At 52.5% G+C, this 20099-nt stretch overlaps 8 protein-coding genes and 1 non-coding gene across 9 annotated transcripts; 4 read left to right on the forward strand and 5 right to left on the reverse strand.

The window, feature by feature from the left end:
* Window positions 1–151: 151 nt before the first annotated feature.
* Window positions 152–1930, forward strand: SMAC4_07118 (uncharacterized protein). The gene is made up of 2 exons (XM_003345786.2): window positions 152–1172; window positions 1338–1930. Exons 1-2 carry the CDS (start codon window positions 705–707, stop codon window positions 1524–1526), a joined length of 657 nt encoding a protein of 218 aa, XP_003345834.1. The 5' UTR covers window positions 152–704; the 3' UTR covers window positions 1527–1930.
* A 26-nt stretch (window positions 1931–1956) lies between these two features.
* On the reverse strand, window positions 1957–2044 carry SMAC4_14103. Its single transcript is given in 2 exon segments — window positions 1957–1992; window positions 2008–2044. It is a non-coding gene; the product is annotated as a tRNA-Lys (tRNA).
* Window positions 2045–2181: 137 nt separating this feature from the next.
* Window positions 2182–4875, reverse strand: SMAC4_07119 (uncharacterized protein). The gene has a single exon (XM_003345787.2). It carries the CDS (start codon window positions 4303–4305, stop codon window positions 2500–2502), a length of 1806 nt encoding a protein of 601 aa, XP_003345835.1. The 5' UTR covers window positions 4306–4875; the 3' UTR covers window positions 2182–2499.
* Window positions 4876–5381: 506 nt separating this feature from the next.
* SMAC4_07120 (uncharacterized protein) lies at window positions 5382–7975 on the reverse strand (the record flags this gene model as incomplete). The annotated part of the gene is made up of 2 exons (XM_003345788.2): window positions 5382–7689; window positions 7751–7975. The coding sequence occupies 2 exons, from the start codon at window positions 7973–7975 to the stop codon at window positions 5491–5493; spliced, it is 2424 nt and encodes an 807-aa protein (XP_003345836.1). The 3' UTR covers window positions 5382–5490.
* A 341-nt stretch (window positions 7976–8316) lies between these two features.
* SMAC4_07121 (uncharacterized protein) lies at window positions 8317–9872 on the forward strand. Its single transcript, XM_003345789.2, has 2 exons — window positions 8317–8701; window positions 8766–9872. Exons 1-2 carry the CDS (start codon window positions 8599–8601, stop codon window positions 9827–9829), a joined length of 1167 nt encoding a protein of 388 aa, XP_003345837.2. The 5' UTR covers window positions 8317–8598; the 3' UTR covers window positions 9830–9872.
* A 20-nt stretch (window positions 9873–9892) lies between these two features.
* On the reverse strand, window positions 9893–10743 carry SMAC4_07122 (uncharacterized protein). Its single transcript, XM_024655865.2, has 2 exons — window positions 10415–10743; window positions 9893–10322 (listed from the first exon to the last, which is right to left on the reverse strand). Exons 1-2 carry the CDS (start codon window positions 10650–10652, stop codon window positions 9988–9990), a joined length of 573 nt encoding a protein of 190 aa, XP_024511688.1. The 5' UTR covers window positions 10653–10743; the 3' UTR covers window positions 9893–9987.
* A 1537-nt stretch (window positions 10744–12280) lies between these two features.
* Window positions 12281–14651, forward strand: SMAC4_07123 (uncharacterized protein). The gene is made up of 3 exons (XM_066090574.1): window positions 12281–13531; window positions 13603–14041; window positions 14130–14651. Exons 1-3 carry the CDS (start codon window positions 12987–12989, stop codon window positions 14448–14450), a joined length of 1305 nt encoding a protein of 434 aa, XP_065947762.1. The 5' UTR covers window positions 12281–12986; the 3' UTR covers window positions 14451–14651.
* Window positions 14652–14812: 161 nt separating this feature from the next.
* SMAC4_07124 (uncharacterized protein) lies at window positions 14813–16162 on the reverse strand (the record flags this gene model as incomplete). Its single annotated transcript, XM_003345792.2, has 1 exon — window positions 14813–16162. One exon carries the CDS (start codon window positions 16160–16162, stop codon window positions 14813–14815), a length of 1350 nt encoding a protein of 449 aa, XP_003345840.2.
* Window positions 16163–18796: 2634 nt separating this feature from the next.
* SMAC4_07125 (uncharacterized protein) lies at window positions 18797–19795 on the forward strand. The gene is made up of 3 exons (XM_003345793.2): window positions 18797–19020; window positions 19146–19238; window positions 19312–19795. The coding sequence occupies exons 1-3, from the start codon at window positions 18823–18825 to the stop codon at window positions 19387–19389; spliced, it is 369 nt and encodes a 122-aa protein (XP_003345841.1). The 5' UTR covers window positions 18797–18822; the 3' UTR covers window positions 19390–19795.
* The last annotated feature ends 304 nt before the right edge of the window (window positions 19796–20099 follow it).

The following is a 20099-nucleotide window of genomic DNA, read 5'->3' on the forward strand; positions in this document are numbered from 1 at the left end:
CGCCATCCTGATTGGCCCATTTCTGTAGGCTCAGGTGTGGCGCTTTGACCTGTGGCGGGAGCTTCTTTGGTGCTCCGAGGTCACGGTGCCAGTGCACTGCTGCCACTGCAGACTGCCCCTCAAGGCTGCAAGTCGGAAGCTGTGACCGATTGGCTGGGCCAGCTTCGTCTCACCTCCTTACATCTTCCATGCGCTGTGTTCCTGCCTCAAGATGCCCTCCTCTTTCGTCCCAAGGTGCGCATGCAACGGCGCATGTTGTCCAGATTGAAAGTGGGAAAGAGGTGAAGGTTGAAAGAGGTCCATGAGAATTTAAAGACCTCAGATCCAACAGATCCATCCTCCGCGAGTCAGGGATGCCCTTTGCAAACGTCAAGCATGCATGACTAGCAAATCCCCGCCCACCGAACCCACGACCTCCATCTTCATCTCCATCAACTCCATAAAGTTGACGATAGCGCCCCAGCTTTCAAAGCTTCCAAAGCTTCCGCCCAGGGCATCGGTCATCCGCGATTCTAGATCTTCGCCCGATCGAGCGACCAATACCGACTGAACACGACCGACCGCCAAAGTTCGAGACCGCATCTTGTGTGCAAGATCTTGTTTACATATTACAGTTTACATCACAACAGTCACCCACCACGACAACACCGCAATCACCAAGATTTCCTTGAACACCCACCATAAACAACAATAACGAGACAACAATGTCATCAGCAACCCCCTCCCCCGACCCCCGCTCATCCGCCCACGGGCACCACAAACGACACTCCATCCTTCCCGCCGTCTCCCAATCCGGCCCCAAGCCTCCCGTGCAGTTCTCCTCGTCCTGCACCGTCGCCGACAGCGCCCTTCTCACGGGCCCACACACCATCATTGTCAGCACCGAAAGCGTGATTCATCCGCGTGCCCGGCTTGAGTCTTTGGGCGGTCGCGTCACGGTCGGACGGCGCTGCATCGTGCACGAGCGCGCTTGCCTGGGGGCAGCCGATCTGCAGGGAAGGTATCACAAAGGGAGCCCGGACAAAGATGGGCGATCGATGGGCGCGGTGACGCTGGGAGATTACGTGACGGTCGAAGTGGGCGCGCAGGTTGAGTCCGGGGGTACTGTCATTGGGGAGGGCACTACGGTGGGCATTGGGACAAGGGTTGGGGCGGGGGCCGTTGTTGGGAAGGTGAGTTTTCAGTTTATCGACTCAACATCCTCAAGTGATCTCGCGACAGTGGCTACGGTATCCATGGCGTTGGTGATGTGCTGCTGCTGCTGGACCTACTCGTCGTGGCTGTATAAGACTGGACTGGTTTGGACAGGACTGACGTACTGATTGATACTTTCACAGCATTGCACCCTAACCGCCAACAGCATCGTTGCAGCAGGTGAGGTTATTCCAGACTACACGGTGATCTACTCGAACGGCCTACGAAGAGTCGACAAGAGAGGAGTATCGGACCTGAAGAACAAAGCACAAGCGCGCCAGATTGACGTCCTTAGACGAATGATACCCAGCAACCCAGCCAAATTTCAATGATGCCCAGGTTTACCCACTACTTCATGTGCTAGTAGTTGCTCAAGTGCGGTGCCATGATGTGATGGTTCCAAGTGAAGACTTTGGACGACTTGATGATCGACAATATTTACTACGGAGAAAGCCAACCCTTCAATAGTACCTATGAGGTGGCATACGGAAAATATGGCAACAGGCTTATTAATGGGTCTCAGTCTCTTGCCATAAAAGTACCATAAGGGAAGTGCGGGAAAAAGGAGGGATGGCTTGACTATTGGGAAGAATGAAGAAAACGTTATGATGATGCAACTACGATTACACAATGAGAAGGCAAAATGACAGGAAGAAAAAGAAGAGCATTAATAATAAAAAAAGAGGGCAAAGAAAGGGAAAGCAGGATTTCTTGTAGGAGGGGAAAAAAAGCGCAAAAAAGAATTGGAACGATCGGGAATTGAGCCCGACGTGGGGGTCGAACCCACAACCTTGAGATTACGGAGGAACTCCTTAAGAGTCTCACGCTCTACCGATTGAGCTAGCCGGGCAAGCGGCTGATCAATCACTCCTTGTTGGAAATGCTCCGGGAATATACCTTTATAAAGTTAACACGTGGCTAAGGGTTTTCTATGCTCCCAACATCCTCCAAACCAACTGTCTTAAATTTCTGTATCCCGTCACTGACTGTATTTCCACCACTCATGCTACCAGGCATCAAAATTAAGTCAATTCATTCCCATTGTACCCATTTGATATATTTCCCTTTTTTAGATCCATCTATTGAAAATCCCGTTTTGCCTAATCCGTAATTCATAAAACGTCATAACGCCTTCCATGATAAGATTTGCTACCATCCCGATAATCCAAACTGCATTCATTACCTATCACAAGCCCTGGCCGTAGTAGCCAGCCCATCCCATATCTCATCCTCCACCCATTCCCACCCTTGGCGGCGGCCCATCCCATCATCACCACTCCCATGCCCCTCTTTTTCTTCTTCAAGTCACAAATACCTAACCTTCATCCATTCACTCGTACCCAAGCCCAGATTCAGCCCATTCTCCGCCCACCACCTCCTCACCCTCGTCTGATCGCCCAACGAGTCCTCCAGCGCCTCCTCGATATCCATCGTCTTGTACTCCACCCTTTTCCCCTTCCGTCCGTTCATCCCCGGCAGCTCCCCATGCGCGTACCGTCGCCACCACTCCAGCACGGGGATGTGCGCATGGAAAGTTGGCTCTATCAGGATCTGATTATCGAACTGCATCTTGTCGTCGCCCCTCAGCTCGCGCCACAAGTCCAGAATCTTCACCTGCCCCCATCTGCTCGCCATCTTGCATACTTGCTCTTGGTGCTCCAGGGGAACCCCGGACTGCTCGAGCCACCAGCGCATGATTTCCACGTGGCCGTACTGCGCCGCCATGAGCAGCGAGCGGCCGGGTTTGAGGCAGATGTTGCGGGACGGGTGTTCGCGCTGCGAGGCGTCACGCCACCATTGGAGCACGTCGAGGTGGCCGCGCGAGGTGGCCAGCTCGAAGGCCGACTCGGTGTATTTCAGGGGGAGGCCGGAGCGGCGCCACCATTCGAGAACGGGGATGCAGCCGCGCATCGAGGCCAGGTTGAGCGCTTCCGTGTCGTACTGCTTTTCCAAAAAGGAAGGCGAGCGCGCCCACCATTCGAGGATGTCGGTGCGGTAGTAGTAGGCTGAGGCCTTGGTCGGGATCGTCTTGCCGTCGAAACACTTGAAGAGGTGCGGGAAGTTGGACTCGATGTAGGTGAGGACTTCGGTGAGGCCGAATTTGAATATTAGGTGGACGGCCAGGGCCGAGAGGTCCTGGAAGGACTCGGGCGCTTGCGAGAGCTTGGAGCAGATGGCTTTGGTGTTGGCTGTCAGGAGCGTCCATTCGAGTTCGTGCATGAAGACCTGCAAAGGGTCGTTGGGATCTTTGGGCTGCAGTCGCCAGCCTTCACTTTCGGGCATGGGGATGGTGGTGAAGACGCCCATGGAGGTGGCTAGCTCCCAGTCGTTGGTGTATTCGAAGATCATACTCCATAGTTCTGGTGGTAGTGTGCTTCTGGCCTTCTTCCCTGTTGCGGCGGATGTCCCCTGCTGGACGGATACTTCGACGGTGTGACCGATCTTGAGCAGGTCGGCCTGGTTCTTGATGATGGCCAGTACTTCGTTGAACGCATCCCATTTCACGACCCGTTTCGGGTTCGGACTGTCGTCGTAGTGCCACAGAATGGGGGGCAGAACCCTGATCCAGCTCCATTTCCGGTGAAGCTTGCTGATCTGCCTTTTAGTCATTGGGTTCTCCCACATGTGTGTGGTCATGCCAGGTATAAGAAGTATCCTCTTGGAGGCGTCCCAGCCCCTCAAGACCTCCAGCAACAGCGTATCCGCCATACCGCACATCATCCTCGCCAGGTGGTCCGCATCGATGGGCGCAATAACGAGAAGGTCGGCCCATTCCACCAGTTCGTATGCTTGCTGCTGATATGTTTCGACTTCCTTGCCCGTAAGACCATCCGGGCTGTCTGCCATCAAGCTTTTGTTCTTGTGTACCATAATCTCTTGTGCTAATCGGTGTGTCATGTCGTCGACTATCGCTCGTGTTGTTATCTGTGGTTCTTTTGAAAGGCGGACCGCGATGGCTTGCGCGTAGGCGACATCTCGAGGGCCATTCGCGGCGATGAGAAGACGAAGTTTTCGAGGACGTTGGATTTCGTTTAGCGATGGCGTCGAGGGAACCCGGTCGAGGGAAGATACTCGGCTAGCAAGACTAGCTAGAGAACCGTTGCCAGCCATGGCGGCGAGCTGGTGGTATGAGGTTTGTTTTTTTTTTGTTTTTTTTTTGTTTTTTTTTCGCTCGATCGTTGGTCCGCTCGATCGGTAGTTCGAAGGACGCAGTGTTTCGTTCGGATTAGGTTCAAGAGAGAAGGCCTAAGTCGTCGTTCCAGACCTCAGATGTAGATTGCGCTTCGTCTGCCGTAATTATCTTTCGAAAGAGGTGGTCGGAAGGGTGCTTTTGCACAAACACCGATATGCGGCTGCGCTTGTGTCGATATTGGGCGACGATGGGCCAAATCAATGGTAGCGAACTGCGATTGGCTTATCTCGGAAACCGTCGGGTAAAAGGGTCGGGGAATCCAATGACGACACTGGTCTTGCGATCAGAGTATTATTGTTGTCACTGTCAGGTTATGTTGAATGATATGACATGACCGATCGTGAGGAACAAAGAGGAGGATGAACTGTTGGGCAAGTGGTTCCAGTTGTTCAAGGCGAATCAGAGGCGCAAACCGTTGGAACGTTGAAGGAAAGGTGTGTGAGACGGGAGACAATCGATGAAACACGGGAGAGTTCTTTGGAGGTGCGCGATTAGGTACTTTGTACTACTATACTGTACAAATGAGTGTCCGGATACAGTGGGTTGTCAAACAACTTTCTTTTCAGTTTTCCATGTCTCTGTCATGGAAATCCCCACGAGGCCATTCCACGCAACAGACGGGACGGTGCGGGCGGGAGTGACGTTTTTCTTGTTCACTCAATGAGAACCGACCACTCAGACACGCACAATGACCAACAAATGCCCAAATCTTGGCCGTCACGTTCGCTGCACAAGCAGAGACAAGTTCGCAGACCCTGCTGCCCGGTGTGGAGTCCTTCGACGGGCCGAGTGGAGAACATCATAGCGGCGGAACGGAAGGTTCTCCGGATGATGAAACCGAAACCGGGAACGTCGCATCGGGTCTGGACTTTCCCGGCCACAACACTGGGAATCTAGGCCATGGGGGGATGGAGACCATGATGGATCCATGGATTCCTCAACTCTTAGTGGCACAGTTCAGATGTTAACCGTTCTTCAGATCCGGGATAGAAGTGTGGAAGACATTTTACTTCTAGACAACTGCGAATCAAGGACATAAAATGTGCGCTTGAGATAAGGTTAACCGTAGAACAAACATGCAATTATCAACGCCCCATTTCCCTCTAATCATCCAGACCCAAGCCGTCCACCTTGCCCAAGAATAGCCCCTGCTCACCCTTGAGCAAGTCACTGACATCCAATCCAGTGAGGTACCTCTCGCTGACGCCCGTGTTGATCCTCTTGCTCAGGAGATCCCTCAACGCAGCCCTCATCGACGCCAGCTCTCCCTTGCTCATCTGCTGTGCCTCCTTCTGCTTCTGCTTCTTGAAGCTGCCCTTGCCGGACCACTTGCCCGCCTTCTCAAGCTCTTCCGAGTCATACTCAACACCCAAATCCTCCGCCGCCTTCTTCATCCAGTCGTCCTCCTTTCCACCCATGGTCTTGGCCTGCACCGCATCCGCAATCTTCTTGGCCAAGTCGACACGCTCGCGTAGCTTGGCGACGATGCGTCGGTCAATGTCGATGGTGCGCAGACCGTTCGACACGAGCTTCTTGGTGTTGTTGCCCGAGTTGCCGGCCTTGACCTCGGCTTGAGCGTGCACCTTGGCAACGAGGCGCTGTGTCGGCACGGCTTCCTTGGGGCCGCAGAGCAGGATGCTCGTGCCCGAATTGGAAGCACGCGCGGTACGACCGGAGCGGTGCACGTAGTCCTCGGCGGCGCGGGGGACGTGGTAGTGGATGACGAGGTCGACTTCGGGGATATCGAGACCACGGGCAGCGACGTCGGTGGCGACCAAGATAGCCGCAGAACCGTTCTTCTTCTTGGCGCCCTCGTTGGCCTTGAAGCGGTCGATGGAGCGGAGACGGGCTTGCTGGATCATGCCGGAGTGGAGAGGGAAGGCTGGGAGGTTGAGGTTCTCGAGGAGGGGAGTCAGGCGACGGACCGAGTTGACCGAGTTGGTGAACACGAGCGCGCGCCGTGTGGGCTGGAGCATAAGAGTGGCGTAGAGGTAGAGATCCTTCTCCATGTCTCCGCACATGATGAGACCCTCCTTAAGGTTCTCGGCCATCTGGTGAACGGGGTTGGCGTCGACAAACTTGGGGGTCTCACGGAAGTTGAGCTTCTGAAGGAGGTACTCCATGTCCTGGGTGCTGGTCGCCTTGAACCTGGATTTTCCGGCCAACTTTTGCTGCAAGTTCTTGTTGAATGTGGCGGAAAACACGAGAGTCTGTCTCTTGTTGACAGGCTCTTCTTCCTCCTCCTCCTCCTCCTCCTCCTCCTCGCTTTGCTCTTCCTCCTGTTCCTGTCCCTCCTCATCAGTATTGCCCATCTTCTGGTCCTCGTTGTTCTCCTCCACCGCTTGCCTGTCAAGGGCCTTGAAAATTTCCTCAGCCTCTTTGAAGGAACCGTCCTTCAGGAGTCTGTCGGCTTCATCCAATACGAGGAAGGAGATGTTTCTTAGAGCAGCGAGCACAGAGTTGTCCGAGCTCATAACCTCCCACATTCTGCCCGGAGTAGCAATGACGATATCGGCGACCGCAAGCTGGCGCTTTTGCTTCTGTACAGCCATACCACCAAGAACCGAGCAAATGTAAGGCGCCGTAGGAAGACCCTTGCAGAGCGCTTGAAGATGGTCTCTGATCTGTTGCGCAAGTTCTCTGGTGGGTGACAAAATGAGTGCTGTGGCGCCATTCTTCTCCCCCTTGTTCTGCTTTCTCGTCTCCTCAGCGCTCAGCCAGGCTTCAACGAGGGGAATTCCGAAGGCCAACGTCTTTCCCGAACCAGTGGATGCCTTTCCAATAACGTCGTGACCAGCCATGATCTGGGGAATGGCCTGGGCTTGAATAAGGGTAGGCTTGGTGAATTTCAGTTTCGCGATCGACGAGATCATCCGAGGTGACAAATCGAGTGGTACCCATTCGGACATATCGACTTCCTCCTCCTCGGGCTCGGGAAGCTCCTCCAGTTTGGTGAAGAGGTCGGTTTCTAGTTCGGGGTCCTTCGCTTCGACAGTCGGTTTCTCGTTCTTGCGGGCCTTCTTCTTGTCTTCGGAGGCCTTCTTGTTCGCTGCCTTATTTGGCTGTTCTTTCTTTGGCTTTTGCTGCTTTTGCTGCTCCTTCGGCTGTTCCTTTGGCTTCGTCTGGTCCTTGGGGGCCTTCTTTTCCTTGGCTGGAGTTTTCACTGCCTCAGCCTTGGAATTTGATGCCTCGACTTCCTGGTCCGCATTCTTAGCAGGTTTAGGTGTCTCTTCATCATCGAAACCGTCGAACTCTTCGCCATCATCTTCTACCTCCGCCTTTGACTTGGGAACAGCAGCCATCTGTCGATATGTGTGAGTTGATCCATGCCCCATCATGGTCATCATGCGTGACAAGACTTACAAACTTGACAACGTCTCCCTCTTTTACGACATCGACACCGGTAATTTCCTCCAGACCAAAGAAACCCTCGGCATCATCGAACATTTCGGGAATGTCGACTGTCTTCCATGCCAGCGCATCGACCGAAACGGGTCGCTTAGTCTGCTTGGATTGTTGCTGCGTCTTGCGACGCTTTGGCCCGCTGGCGGGGGCTTTCGTGTTCTTGCGCTTCTTATCGACGGCCATGGTGTGTATATGTCGTCGAGTTTGGGTGGGAGAAGGTGTTGGGTTTCAAAGGTTGTTGGTTGTACTGATGAACTTTGAAGGAGTGTTTTCCTCAGTGAAAATAGTTGTAAAAGTGAAATGGAAATTTTGGCTCCACCCTGCAGCTAGGTTGCAGCAGCCGCTAGCTGGATAAGGTTAGCCCCGCTGTTGTAAATGCCACCGCCTACCTATTTTGGATGTCAACTGTGAGAGGGCGCCGACGGAATAGGGTGTGGAAACCTTTTCCTGTTTAAAACTGAGTGAGATAAAAACCTTGAAGGAAGTCTAAATCCTACAGATGTTTCCTTTTTCCGAACATTTTCTATCAATATTTGCGCGTTTTCGATGTGCAAGTTGTACAGCCGGCAGGGTGCTCGGTAATTATGCCGGCAGAATCTTTTTGGCGGTGACAATTTGCAGCAGACGGACCGCCTCGTCGCCAAAATCCAATTCGGCGTCGAGCGACAGCGACCTGTCACAGAAGTGGGGCATTTTGATCTTCCTAAACTCCCGTCCCCCAGTCTCTTTCACAAGCTCATCCATCCACTCAATCACTCCTGTCACTCACTCTTCATTGCTTGGCCCAAGACTGTGAAGGATTCAAAATGGGAAAATCATCAAAAGACAAGCGTGATGCCTACTACCGCCTTGCAAAGGAGCAAGGATGGCGTGCCAGAAGTGCCTTCAAGCTTCTTCAACTAGACGAAGGTAAAACGATGCTAACATTTCCTCAACTAGTGAATTGTCGCTGACACTATACTTCAAAAAACAGAGTTCAACTTGTTTGAAAATGTCACTCGTGTGGTCGATCTCTGTGCTGCCCCCGGTTCCTGGTCTCAAGTTCTATCAAGAGTTCTCATCAAGGGAGAGAAGTTCGGTCGTTGTGCTTGGCAAGACCGTGAGGCCAAGTTCCGGCAAAAGATGTTTGAAATCTTCCCTGAGGGGCAAGACGGCCAGGAGGAGGCCCAAAAGGTGGAAGAGTCCCAGGAAAGCAAACCTACTCCCAGAGAACAGGTCAAGATTGTGTCGATCGATTTGCAGCCCATCAGCCCTCTGCCAGGGATTATCACCCTCCGGGCCGACATCACACATCCCGCCACCGTTCCTCTCTTGCTCAAGGCATTGGACCCCGATTTCGATCCTAGCACCATGAACCAGCAAGCGTCGCACCCAGTGGACTTGGTCATTAGCGATGGTGCGCCCGACGTCACGGGTCTGCATGACCTCGATATCTATGTCCAGTCGCAGCTCCTCTTCGCCGCCCTCAACCTTGCCCTCTGCGTCCTTAAGCCCGGCGGCAAGTTCGTCGCCAAGATCTTCCGCGGCCGCAACGTCGACCTCCTTTACGCCCAGCTGAAGGTCTTCTTCGAGAAGGTCTACGTCGCCAAGCCCCGCTCTTCGCGCGCCAGCAGTGTCGAGGCCTTCATCGTCTGCATCAACTTCCAGCCTCCCGAGGGTTTCACAGCCAACCTTGAGGAGCCTCTCGGCGTCGGTAACAAGCTCGCCGAGATGCTCGCCGAGAAGCAAGCCAAGGAGAAGGAACAGACAACAGAAGGTACCACCCAGACACCGGCAGATAAAGATGGCATCTACGACGTCGAAGTGGAGGACCTCACCAACGAGCCACTGAAGGATATTCGATGGGTCGCCCCCTTCGTTGCCTGTGGCGATTTGTCCGCTTTCGACTCGGACGCGTCATACAAACTCCCAGATGATCACGTCTCGCTCGACCCTGTCCAGCCGCCCACGGCGCCCCCTTACAAGCGTGCCATTGAGCTGAGGAGGCAAAATGGCGGAGCATACAAGAAGACGGGAACACCAACAGCCAAGGCTTGAAATTGGTTTTCGTTGTTTTTTTTTCGTTTAAAAAAGATTCCCAATGACCAATTAACACGTGCCTACCAACTTGTTCGTTCCTCATTTCTGATACCACCATCCATGCAGACCACCGTCTCTTTCCATATCTCCCTACTTGCCCGTACCTCTCTCCCCGTCTAATCCTTCTTGCCCCCAACCTGCGTCGCAGCGGCCGGCCCCGTCCTCTGCATAACCATCAGTTTCCCGCCATTCTCCCTCGTATCCCTCATCCCCAAAGTCCTCTCGTACAGCTTCGCGGCGTAAGCATCGCCCGTGAACAATACGGCCCTCCGCAGCTCGGGCCACTGCTCCAGCACTTCGTTGAGACACTCCATCATCCAGGCGCCCAGCCCTTTGCCTTGGTACTCTGGCAAGACGTAGACGTCGGTTATGTACCCGAAGGTTACGTAGTCGGTGATTAGACGGGCGAAACCGACCATTTGCTGCTGTTGTTGCTTTGTGTTTTTGTCTGCTTGACATTGATGTTAGCATGAAGTTTTGTGATGCATGTTTATGTATGTGGATGCGTGTGTGTGTGTGTGTGTTTTCCTGAAATTTTCTTACCTTGTTCCTTCTCGTTGTCCCCCTCCTTCTTCTCTGTGACATATAATCCAAAGTTGTACGAATGCTCTACCATCCGCTTCAACGATTCCTCTGGCATGCCTCGCCCCCACCAGACAGTGTCGGAAGCCAGAGCTGCGTTGAGGGCGGCGAGGTCAACTAGGCTTGGGTCGGTCGAGTATATGTAGATGGCGTTGCCGACCTCACGGGTCCATGTGCGTATCTGGTCCTTGGGTGTCATCTTGTGTTTTGTTTTGGTAGCGTTCTCGCCTACTTGGGTTTGCTTGAAAACGAAAACAGTCAATGTTGGGCTCCGATATGTTTGGGTTGTACGACGTTTCATTCTACTCACGGGATGCTCTCTCTATTTATCTTCACCGTATGGAAGAGTCATAGAGATAAGAGTGTCTTGAGTGTCTGGTTGTAGTGCCTGCCACGTCTGGTGTCGTTATCACTACACAGCTAACTCCAAGTAGGGTATTATTGATGCAAATGACTCACTACAACGCCAGGAAAGGCCTGGGCTTTCGGTTAGTGGGACCCAAGGCACTCGGGCCGATCCTTCAGATCAAGCCGAACGTATCGATATCCCTAACCCCTGCTGCCCCCTGATGTCAACAAACGACATATGTAAGTCACGAGGCAAGTCATCTACATCTGTTGTATTTATCCATTGACCTTTCACCACTTTTTTTCATTGTTGATGTTAAATAGAAGTCCCGCGGAGTATATTTGTCATGCAAATCACCGGATTCTTCATCGTTGAACATTGTCCGAAAGAAAGCATCGACTTATCTCGTCTTCGACCAATGGAACCAGCACCCGACATACGATCTTTTGTCGTCGAGAAGGAATACCTAAGCCTGGTAAGCCTTGAGCCTTGACTTCTCACCTCGATAGCATCTCAGTATTGGCCCAGTTGTTCATGTTTTCGGTCCTAATCACTGATGACGCCGGAGCGCATGTTATCCCTTGCTTATCAAGGCCGCAAAGGAACACGTCTTGACAGATGAGGCTCGCGTTTTGCCATTTCCCCGTCGTCTGGCCCCAGATCTCCTTCCCAAGAAGCTTTCTGATCTCCGCAGTTCGATGTGGAGCTGAGAGAGAAAGGGAGGAGATGATGTGTTGGAGTCCCGGCGGGTTGTATGAGACTCCCGTCGAGTCGTGAGCCGAGCCCCTATGGCCTGTCAGTACCTTATCTTTCCGCATCTTCCATCAACGCCTCAAACTGACACCCGTTCGTCAACCTTCTATCCCAACTTTTCATCCCCACCCTCGGCCCCCCATGCTGCCTGATAACCCTTCAGCACAACCAATCCTCCCCCTCCCTTCTACAGGCAGCAGTGTCAGAGGGTATATATATTACTTCCAACGCACATACTTCCAACGCACATACTTCCAACGCACATACTTCCAACACACATACTTCCAACACACAGAGGACTAGCGAACGTATGCTCTCCTGAATAGTCGAATGGTCCTACGGTTACAGTGTTGGGCGGCTGGGATCGGCTTCAAGCTGCTGTCTGCACGCGTTCGATTCAGGGGCGAGTTCCTTTGATCCCAACTTTTTTGCACCTTTTGCACCCTTTTTTTTTGTTTTGGTTCAATCAATCCTTCTATTTTTGTATGATCATCGACTGAGGTCATGTATCGTCTGCGTGTGCCCAACGGGTAAATGTGTCCGATATCTATCTTTACTTGTAGCAATACTTAGTGGAGGAGAGGAAACAATACTCGCTGAGAAGTGCATCGACGTAAGCAAAAGGGTAACTTGAATCTTGCCGTTCGAAACTGGTAATATGCACCCCTTTCACTTCACTGCCAGATTGGATGATGCTTGAAGGTAAATTTTCGAAATGCTGGTAAGGAAAGGGGAATGAATTCAAGATTGCTCAGAAGCTCTCGATGGCTTCCTTGGTTGTACAAGATCTCTGCGTGGTAGTGAGCCCGACGATGTGGGAGTAAAAAGGAAGAAAATTGCAGTGTTGACGGGAAGAAACGCAGAGGCAGTCTCGAGGGTTGCACATTCCCGCACCATCTTAAGGCAGAAGAAAAGCGGCAAGTGCAAGAGACAGTCACCGTGAACGTTCCTTTTACGGGTTGAACACGCCCAGCTAATGATGGGGATCCAGGTCTGTACCACATCCAGACGGGATGCTTGGATGCCCGCACTTACATCGTCGGCTGGATGCATGGATCCCTCCCCTCGTACAAAAACCGGGTAACGAATATTACGCTGTGTCGTAAGTCGCCTGACGAGAAACGCTTTTATTGAATCCTATCCAAACATCCGTCAACAATCCCAACATTCACCACAAAACTCTTCTGACTAGTATTCTCCTACCTCTCCTCCAGGTTCTTGAAATGACCGGGCCGCTAGCATCCTTATTCCTTAGGAGGATGCTCAGGTAGTAACCGCAATTACCGCCGAACCTCAACCTTCGTCGCATCCCCTAGCGCGGCCTGGGTTCCATTCACTTCCGACACACGGACCTCGACACTCTCAACTTCCCAACCTCGCGGGCACCCAGAGCAGGACTCTGGCCCGCCTACCCTTCCACAACCATCGACAATGGTCCGATTACGATCTTCACTACGACTCTACCCCTCAGGCCTACCGCGCCTCACCCTCAGCCGCCACACGCGACTTGCGCTTCTCCTCGTCCTAGCAACCGCCATTCTTGAAGTCTTCCTCCACACCCAAAATTGGGCCGTCCGACAACCCGATCACGAGCTCGACGAGCCCTTCTACACATCATGTCAAGAACCAGCCATTGAACAGCCGCGCGAGAAGGCGGCGATGGTGATGCTGGTGCGCAACCAGGAGCTGATGAAGGCGCTCAAGACGATCCAGAGCATAGAGAAACATTTCAACCAGTGGTATCACTACCCAATTGTGTTTCTGAACGACGAGCCGTTCACCGAGGAGTTCATCAGCGTGATGAACACGACTGTGAGCGGAGAAGCAAGGTTCGAGCTCGTGCCGAAGAAGGACTGGCTGTTCCCCGAGTGGATGGACGTGACGGATGCGAAGGCGGCAATCAAGGCGCAGGGGCAGGCGGGGATCTTGTATGCTGGGTTGGAGACTTATCATCATATGTGTCGGTTTTACTCTGGGTGAGTCCATCGTACTCGTCCGCATGTCTCTACGTGTTAGATTCTAACCTTCCTTTTGTTCTGTCTCGCAGCAAATTCTACACCCTCGAAGCCCTCAAAGCCTACAAATGGTACTGGCGAATCGAACCAGACGTCAACTTCTACTGCTCCATCACCTACGACCCCTTTGTCGAAATGACCAAACACGACAAGGTGTACGGCTTCACTATCGCTCTGCCAGAGGAGCCCCGGACGTGCCCGAGCCTCTTCCGCAAGATGGCCGACTACAAGGAGTCAAACAACATCCTGACAACCGAGCTGTGGAAGGCAACGGTAGCTGCTTCGTGGATGCCATGGCCACTTCGCTCGTTCATGAGCTGGTTCGGACACCGCGACCGCTTCGGTGACGGGTGGAGCTTGTGCCACTACTGGTCCAACTTTGAGATTGCCAACCTGGACTTCTTTCGGGGCAAGGAGTATCAGCGGTTGTTCGAGTACTTGGACAAGACTGGGGGGTTTTACTATGAGCGGGTACGTTCTTGTTCTTTTCTCTTTTTGGCATAGGGTATCGTTCTTCAGACCGAGTTGCTAACACCTCCATCCGTCCGTCTTGTTCCAGTGGGGTGACGCAGCCGTCCATTCTCTCGCTTTGCACATGCTTCTTCCCTCCCACAAAGTCCACCATTTCGAGGACTTTGGTTACCGCCACGATTGGTTCTATCAATGTCCGGCTAACGCACCAGATGGTCAACTGCTGCACTCAAAGCTACTTCCCATTGGTCCATTTTACCCCGAGCGCGAAGGTGGCATTGGCTGTCGATGCGAGTGTGATGGGAGCAGGACTCGGAATTTTCCAGCATATTGCACGGATAAGCTCAAAAAACCTAATACAGCCAGGCGTTTGAGCATGGTAGAGTTTGTTTGCAGCTGGTTCTCGTAACGTTTTGAGAGATATGAGAACATGAAGCTAGAACCTTGTCTGTCCAGGCAGATGAGTATAGGGAGGAGGCACATGGGTTGACTTAGCATTGGGCTGGCGTTTGGAGGAATGGTATATCATAGCTTGTAGCATTTCCTGGCTTCACTTCCTCCTATGAAATGCACGAGCATATCATGAAAGTAACATATGGTACCGACAGCATTCTATAACCGTGAACTTCTTTGATTCCCGTCCTTTTTTGAGCCCCAATCTTTCCTAACCTCAACAGACCCTAAACGCCGAATGTAATGTTAATCTAACCATAACGCCCGAACCAAATCTTGTTATACACCCAGAGCATGCCCGAGTTACACCCCTCCTCTTCACAAATCATCCTCCAAATACCTCCTCACCAACAAATTAAACCTCGTATCCTTCTTCCTAATCACCTCAGGCGTCAACCACTTCAAATGCCTATCCCACGCCATCTGTCCCCAAGCGTGATACGCCAACTGATTCTCAAACAATCCTCCTCCATTCCTCGCAATCTGTGCTTCCCAATACTCCTTCTCCTCCTCCGTCTTCAAGGGGGTATGCATCCACTCGACGTGTCTCCAAGTCCATGTGGGCCAAAAGAAGGCGTCGGGGGGTAGGGCGCAGACATCATCTCCTTTTTGGTCTTTTCCTTTTCCTTCTTTTCCTTCCTCCTTCCCAACACCTGCCCCATCATCACCCTTTTCATCAAGATGAAAATGGTGTTGTTCAACAGCCATTAGTTCCTTCGGCAACAAAACACTCCGATAATTCCACGCCTCCTTCTCCAAATCCACATTTTCGTCCAGGTAGGTATCCAACCACCGTCTGATAAACGTCGCGTTGGGCCGCCGGGCAACAATAACCGCGTTGCAAAGACCCCATCTGTTGCCGCCTTCGTATCCCAAGATGGTGTCTCGACCTTGTGTCGGTCCTCGAGATAACAGAGGAGCAAAAGAGCGAAAGGCAAAGACGTCGATGTCCAGATAGATTCCACCTTCTTCCAGCAGAATTTGTAACCGTAAAGTGTCGGACTTGTGAGCATACTGCGCTTTGCTTTCCGTTTCTGGTGGTGGCGGGTGATGGACAAGCTTAAACTTCCCCGGCCATCTCTGCGTCAGTCTCCGGATCCACGGGTTCGAAAGCGGATCCTGAGCGTTCGGATCAGGCGAAGGCGGAGACGAGAGGTAAGTGTAGTGCAGCTTCAGCTCGGTCGGTTGCAGAGAGACGAGAGCGGCGCGCACGGCTAGGTAGGACAGGAAGTCGAAGTGGCCTGCTGAGGGGTCCGAGTGAGGGTTGGAGAGGCCGTAGATGAAGTGGACTACAATGTTTGGGATTGGTCCGGAGGTGGAGGAGGAGGAGGAGGAGGAGGAGGAGGAGGAGGAGGAGGAGGAGGAGGAGGAGGAGGAGGAGGAGGAGGAGGAGGAGATGGACGTAGGGGAGTGGTGGGCTGGATGAGCGTTGTCGTCTTTTAGGTCGCTGGTATTCGGGAGGACATGGTGACCGTGGCCGTGGCCGCCGCGGAGACAGGCGAGCTCGGAGTCGGTGGGTGTGAAGGCTTGTTCGATGGAGCGTTGGCCGGAGAAGGGGTTCGTTTGGCGGATGTAATCGCCGTAGTAGTAGAGATGTGGGAAGAGGAGGTAGAGGAGGACGAAGCTCGTTGTGAGGGCCAGTAGACGTCGGCTGGTTTTTGTTACCATGATTTTGACCTGAACTCTGCTGGATTATGATGAAAGATCAACGGAAGAACAAAATAACGACAAAGGTGGGCTTCTGAACAGGTTGTGTATTATTTTCCGTGGTCTGACGTCTCCTTCACTTTCCTGTCAAGCTGGAGTGTCTTTCAAAGGATGAATGGAAGGTATGAACTTGAAGTGAAGGGGGAAGTGATGAGATGGAAACCTGGAACAGATGCCGCCGTTGTAGAAAGTCGAACAGTTCGCGTTTCCTCAAACATGGTTTCCATTTCAGACACCTGCCTCTCATTACGAACACAGAGGATCACGTTTAGTACCGGTATTCTTCAACACTAGTTACACCTGCCTCAGTTGTGAGTAGTACTGCGATGATTTCGGACCCGGGGGCAGGAAGTGAGGAAGGAGGTATCCTGTCGTACGTATAAGGCGGCCAGCTGCACATCGTGAAACCCTGCGAGAAAATCGTGAATAACATCCATTCAATTTCAGCTGTTTATAATAGTAGATTCTGCGAGAAATGCAGCATGACTGGCAGTCCTAGCATTTATTTATGATCGAGTGACGTTGTTTGGGAAGAAACATTCAACTCGATGTTTACATACAGGGACATTCCGCTATAGCTGCCCTGCCCCGCTATTGGACCCTGCAGTTGCTGCCCCTGAAGGGTGGGTTCCTTCCACTGTATCCGCCGTGGATGATTTACACAGTACACCGTCCTGGTACTTACTTCCACTTGCACGATCATGCCTGCCTGCCAGTGATCGCGGCTTCTATGTTCTTTCATCGTTAAACTTGTTGCATCATGCTTCGACTCTCTGTGAGTTTCTCATGGGCAAGTTGAAAGTTCTCGATGTAGAGGTGAGCAAAGTTTATTATGGGTATATCTTCTACAGCTTGGGGTAGCATAATCAGCGCGTTCACTGATATAGCTTCATTTGTAACTCCATTCATCCGTAAAAGCAAGCTCACATAATGCCTACAACCCAGATGTCTGAATAGCTTTCAACCCTCACCTAAGTACCCGAGCACTAACCCCAGAGCCCATGCACGTGGGGTTCACTGACCGACGAACCCCTAGAAAAAGACGTTTGTGGGTCCCGTCCTTACCGTTGTTCGGTCTCGATCTCTCCCGTACCGTCACTGCACACAGGACAGGCTATCCGTCAGCTTGGGAACCTACCAAAGGGAAACGGGCGTTCGGGCCGACAGGGCTTTCCCTTGTTGCAGACAAAGATCAAATGGTGCTTTTCAAATCGACATGTCAAAACAACATAATCTTCTTCCATTGTCTATGCCTGTGGTCAAACATATCACCAATCTTATGTGGAGATGTCCATCGCCTCAGCTGTTTCCGAGAGCGTCCTCAACGGTCCTGTCCTCTCCCGAGTCAACCCAAAACAGGACCGCCGGTCTTCGGAACAGCTCAGGTTGCCCTGGCTACGTAAGCGTCATGCTCAGAAGCCCCCGGATTCTGCATTCCGTCGAACGTGTACGGCACGGGCTTGGTCTTGGGCTGACAACGTGGCAGCCGCCTACGGTAGGTTGTTCAGGCTCTTTCTTGCTTCAGGTCAGTCAGTGTGTACAGAACTCTGGCAGGCAGGCGACCATGAGAATCTCAACAAGGCCTTGGCTTTGGCCATCCTTCTATCGAGGGGTAACAACACATTGTTTCACCACCCGTGTTTTCTGCAACTTTCCTCGTCGCCGTGTCAAAAAAGCCGGTCCGCGGTCGAAAAGCAAAAGGGGCGGTAATGTTCTGGCTTTCTCATCATGTGGTGAGGTAGCTTTTTTTTACTATTTAGGTCATTTGGAACCATCCACTTAGAGCCTAGGCCCACTGCCTTGGTCTACCGTCAGCGGCGGCCCGGGCTAGGTGCTTGGTGAGACGTCCTACCGTTCCTGTGAGGAGCTATTAGCGTTACGGGTTCCCCTTATCAGCGGCAAAAAAATAAGCTCTCTTCCATTCTTGATCCTTCAGCAGCACAGCACGGCTCAGCGCCCGCATCCGCCCCAACCAAGCTCGAGGCCCGCGGTTGGAGCTCCTTTCCTGGCACGCCTGGCTCTGGCTCTGGCTCTGGCCGGCCGGTTGCAACGAGGAACCCAAACCTGAAAGGAGGAGCTTGAATTGTCCGTAGCCCTGGTTGATTAGAAAACGGTGGGTGTTTATTACTACGAGTCCAATAGTCCTGCCCGGTGAGCTCGAGCCCCCAACCTCGTGTGTTTTTGGTGTGTGGTGCCCGCTGCCCGACCTACCGTACCATTGTTGTTTTTCGTTTGCGACCCGCGACGACATACCTTACGACACCTCTCTTCTTTCCCTCTTTTCCTCCTCTTCCCCCTCTTCAAACCATCTGGCCTTTTTGTGAAAACAGCTTTTGTCTATCGTATCATCACGAAAAGCTTTTTGCTGCATTTTTTGCTGTATTATTTGTAACTGTGAGTAGAACCCCCCAAGCCAACTTGCGACATCTGGCGCATCGCATGTCGTGGCTTGCGCAAGGTTTGCGCGGGGGACTGTGTCGCGACATCTCATCCGCGACCACATTTGCGCCCGACGCTTGCTGTGTCTCGTAGTCGCGTTCTCTCTTGCCCGTACTAGTATACTCATACGTCTGTCTTTTTTTTTTTTTATAGTTTTCCATATATACCTTAATCACGACAACATGCCTCGCGAAGGTACTCGGTCGCAAACCGGCAACTCCAAGCCGCGCGTCTTCCCCGTCGTCGACACCGCGCCGGCGGTCAAGAGGACTACTAAGCCCAAGCCCGTCGCTGCTGAGGAGCCCAAGGCTGCTGCGCCCGCGAAGGGTGCCAAGCCTACGGGCGTGACCAAGAAGGCTGCCCCAAAGAAGGAGAGCACTGTTGCGAAGAAGGCAAGCATTTTCCCCTGCCGGATTTTATGATGGGTTCATGGCCGGTCCTATTGGGCTGGCTGTGTGCATAGTTACTGTCCTGTGCGGCACTCCGATGTTAACTCAAGCAACAGGTCAAGGCCGTGGCGGAGAAGGTTGAGAAGAAGGCTGGCAAGACGGCCGACAAGGCCGACAAGAAGGCCGAGAAGGCTGCCGTGGAGCCAAAGGTATGTATCCTCCGCCTACCGTCGAAATCCTCCACCGCCATCATTCACGTTGGCTAACAGATTGTCACTGAAGGAGCCCAAGGCCAAGGCTGCCCCCAAGAAGAAGGCTGCTGCTGCTCCTGCCGCTGCTCCTGCCGCCACCGCCGAGTAAATTGGATCACTGCCCGGATCGTCTCTGCCTTCTCTTCGCGCCCGAGAGACGGAAGGCGAGAGGAGCTTGGCCCATGTCTATCGTCACTTGTCATGTATTTCTTTGGTTGGATATCTCTGCCGGTTGATATTTGGAGTTTGTGAATCGTGCAATCCGGATGTTGGGTTATTCTGTCTTTTGTTTGGTCTATGTCTGTCTGTTGGTGTCTCTTGCTGTGTGTATGAAAGCGCAAATACCGAACGTGTTATCGAACTTTCTCGTGGGTGTCTGGCCATATCGCGTCTGAGTGACGATGAGATCGTGGGACAAAGCCATGTTCAGAGCCTGGAAGAGGTCATAGGGACATCTCCGGTTTGCTGTTTTGTTCCTGGCGACAGCAGGTCACAGCCTGAGATCTGCGCCGTGGAACGGTAGAGGGTGCTGCTGTGTGTACCTAACCCATGTCTTGAAACGGAGATGGTGATGGTGATGGTGATGGTGATGGTGATGGTGATGGTGATGGTGATGGTGATGGTGATGGTGATGGTGATGGTGATGGTGATGGTGATGGTGATGGTCTGGAATCAAGGCGTTCGTGATTGATACTGTGAAATTCAGCTCAACATGCCGATATGAAGTCAAAGTTCAAAAATGAGAGACCAGAAGGAAAGGTGAAAGCAACCAAGGCCGTCGAGCACTTCGTTGTGATGGTTTGTCCAAAGTTAAACGAA

This window comes from Sordaria macrospora, chromosome 7, assembly GCF_033870435.1.
Source record: "Sordaria macrospora chromosome 7, complete sequence".
Lineage (NCBI taxonomy): Eukaryota > Fungi > Ascomycota > Sordariomycetes > Sordariales > Sordariaceae > Sordaria > Sordaria macrospora.

Bases quoted from the DNA above. Each gene is read 5' to 3' on its own strand.
- SMAC4_07118 (XM_003345786.2), top strand. From the start codon at position 705: ATGTCATCAGCAACCCCCTCCCCCGACCCCCGCTCATCCGCCCACGGG. The intron at 1,173-1,337 runs GTGAGTTTTCAG...ATACTTTCACAG, and splicing joins CGGGGGCCGTTGTTGGGAAG to CATTGCACCCTAACCGCCAA.
- SMAC4_07119 (XM_003345787.2), bottom strand. From the start codon at position 4,305: ATGGCTGGCAACGGTTCTCTAGCTAGTCTTGCTAGCCGAGTATCTTCC.
- SMAC4_07121 (XM_003345789.2), top strand. From the start codon at position 8,599: ATGGGAAAATCATCAAAAGACAAGCGTGATGCCTACTACCGCCTTGCA. The intron at 8,702-8,765 runs GTAAAACGATGC...TTCAAAAAACAG, and splicing joins GCTTCTTCAACTAGACGAAG to AGTTCAACTTGTTTGAAAAT.
- SMAC4_07122 (XM_024655865.2), bottom strand. From the start codon at position 10,652: ATGACACCCAAGGACCAGATACGCACATGGACCCGTGAGGTCGGCAAC. The intron at 10,323-10,414 runs GTAAGAAAATTT...ATCAATGTCAAG, and splicing joins GGACAACGAGAAGGAACAAG to CAGACAAAAACACAAAGCAA.
- SMAC4_07123 (XM_066090574.1), top strand. From the start codon at position 12,987: ATGGTCCGATTACGATCTTCACTACGACTCTACCCCTCAGGCCTACCG. The intron at 13,532-13,602 runs GTGAGTCCATCG...TCTGTCTCGCAG, and splicing joins ATGTGTCGGTTTTACTCTGG to CAAATTCTACACCCTCGAAG. The intron at 14,042-14,129 runs GTACGTTCTTGT...GTCTTGTTCCAG, and splicing joins GGGGGTTTTACTATGAGCGG to TGGGGTGACGCAGCCGTCCA.
- SMAC4_07125 (XM_003345793.2), top strand. From the start codon at position 18,823: ATGCCTCGCGAAGGTACTCGGTCGCAAACCGGCAACTCCAAGCCGCGC. The intron at 19,021-19,145 runs GTTGCGAAGAAG...CTCAAGCAACAG, and splicing joins CCCCAAAGAAGGAGAGCACT to GTCAAGGCCGTGGCGGAGAA. The intron at 19,239-19,311 runs GTATGTATCCTC...TTGTCACTGAAG, and splicing joins AGGCTGCCGTGGAGCCAAAG to GAGCCCAAGGCCAAGGCTGC.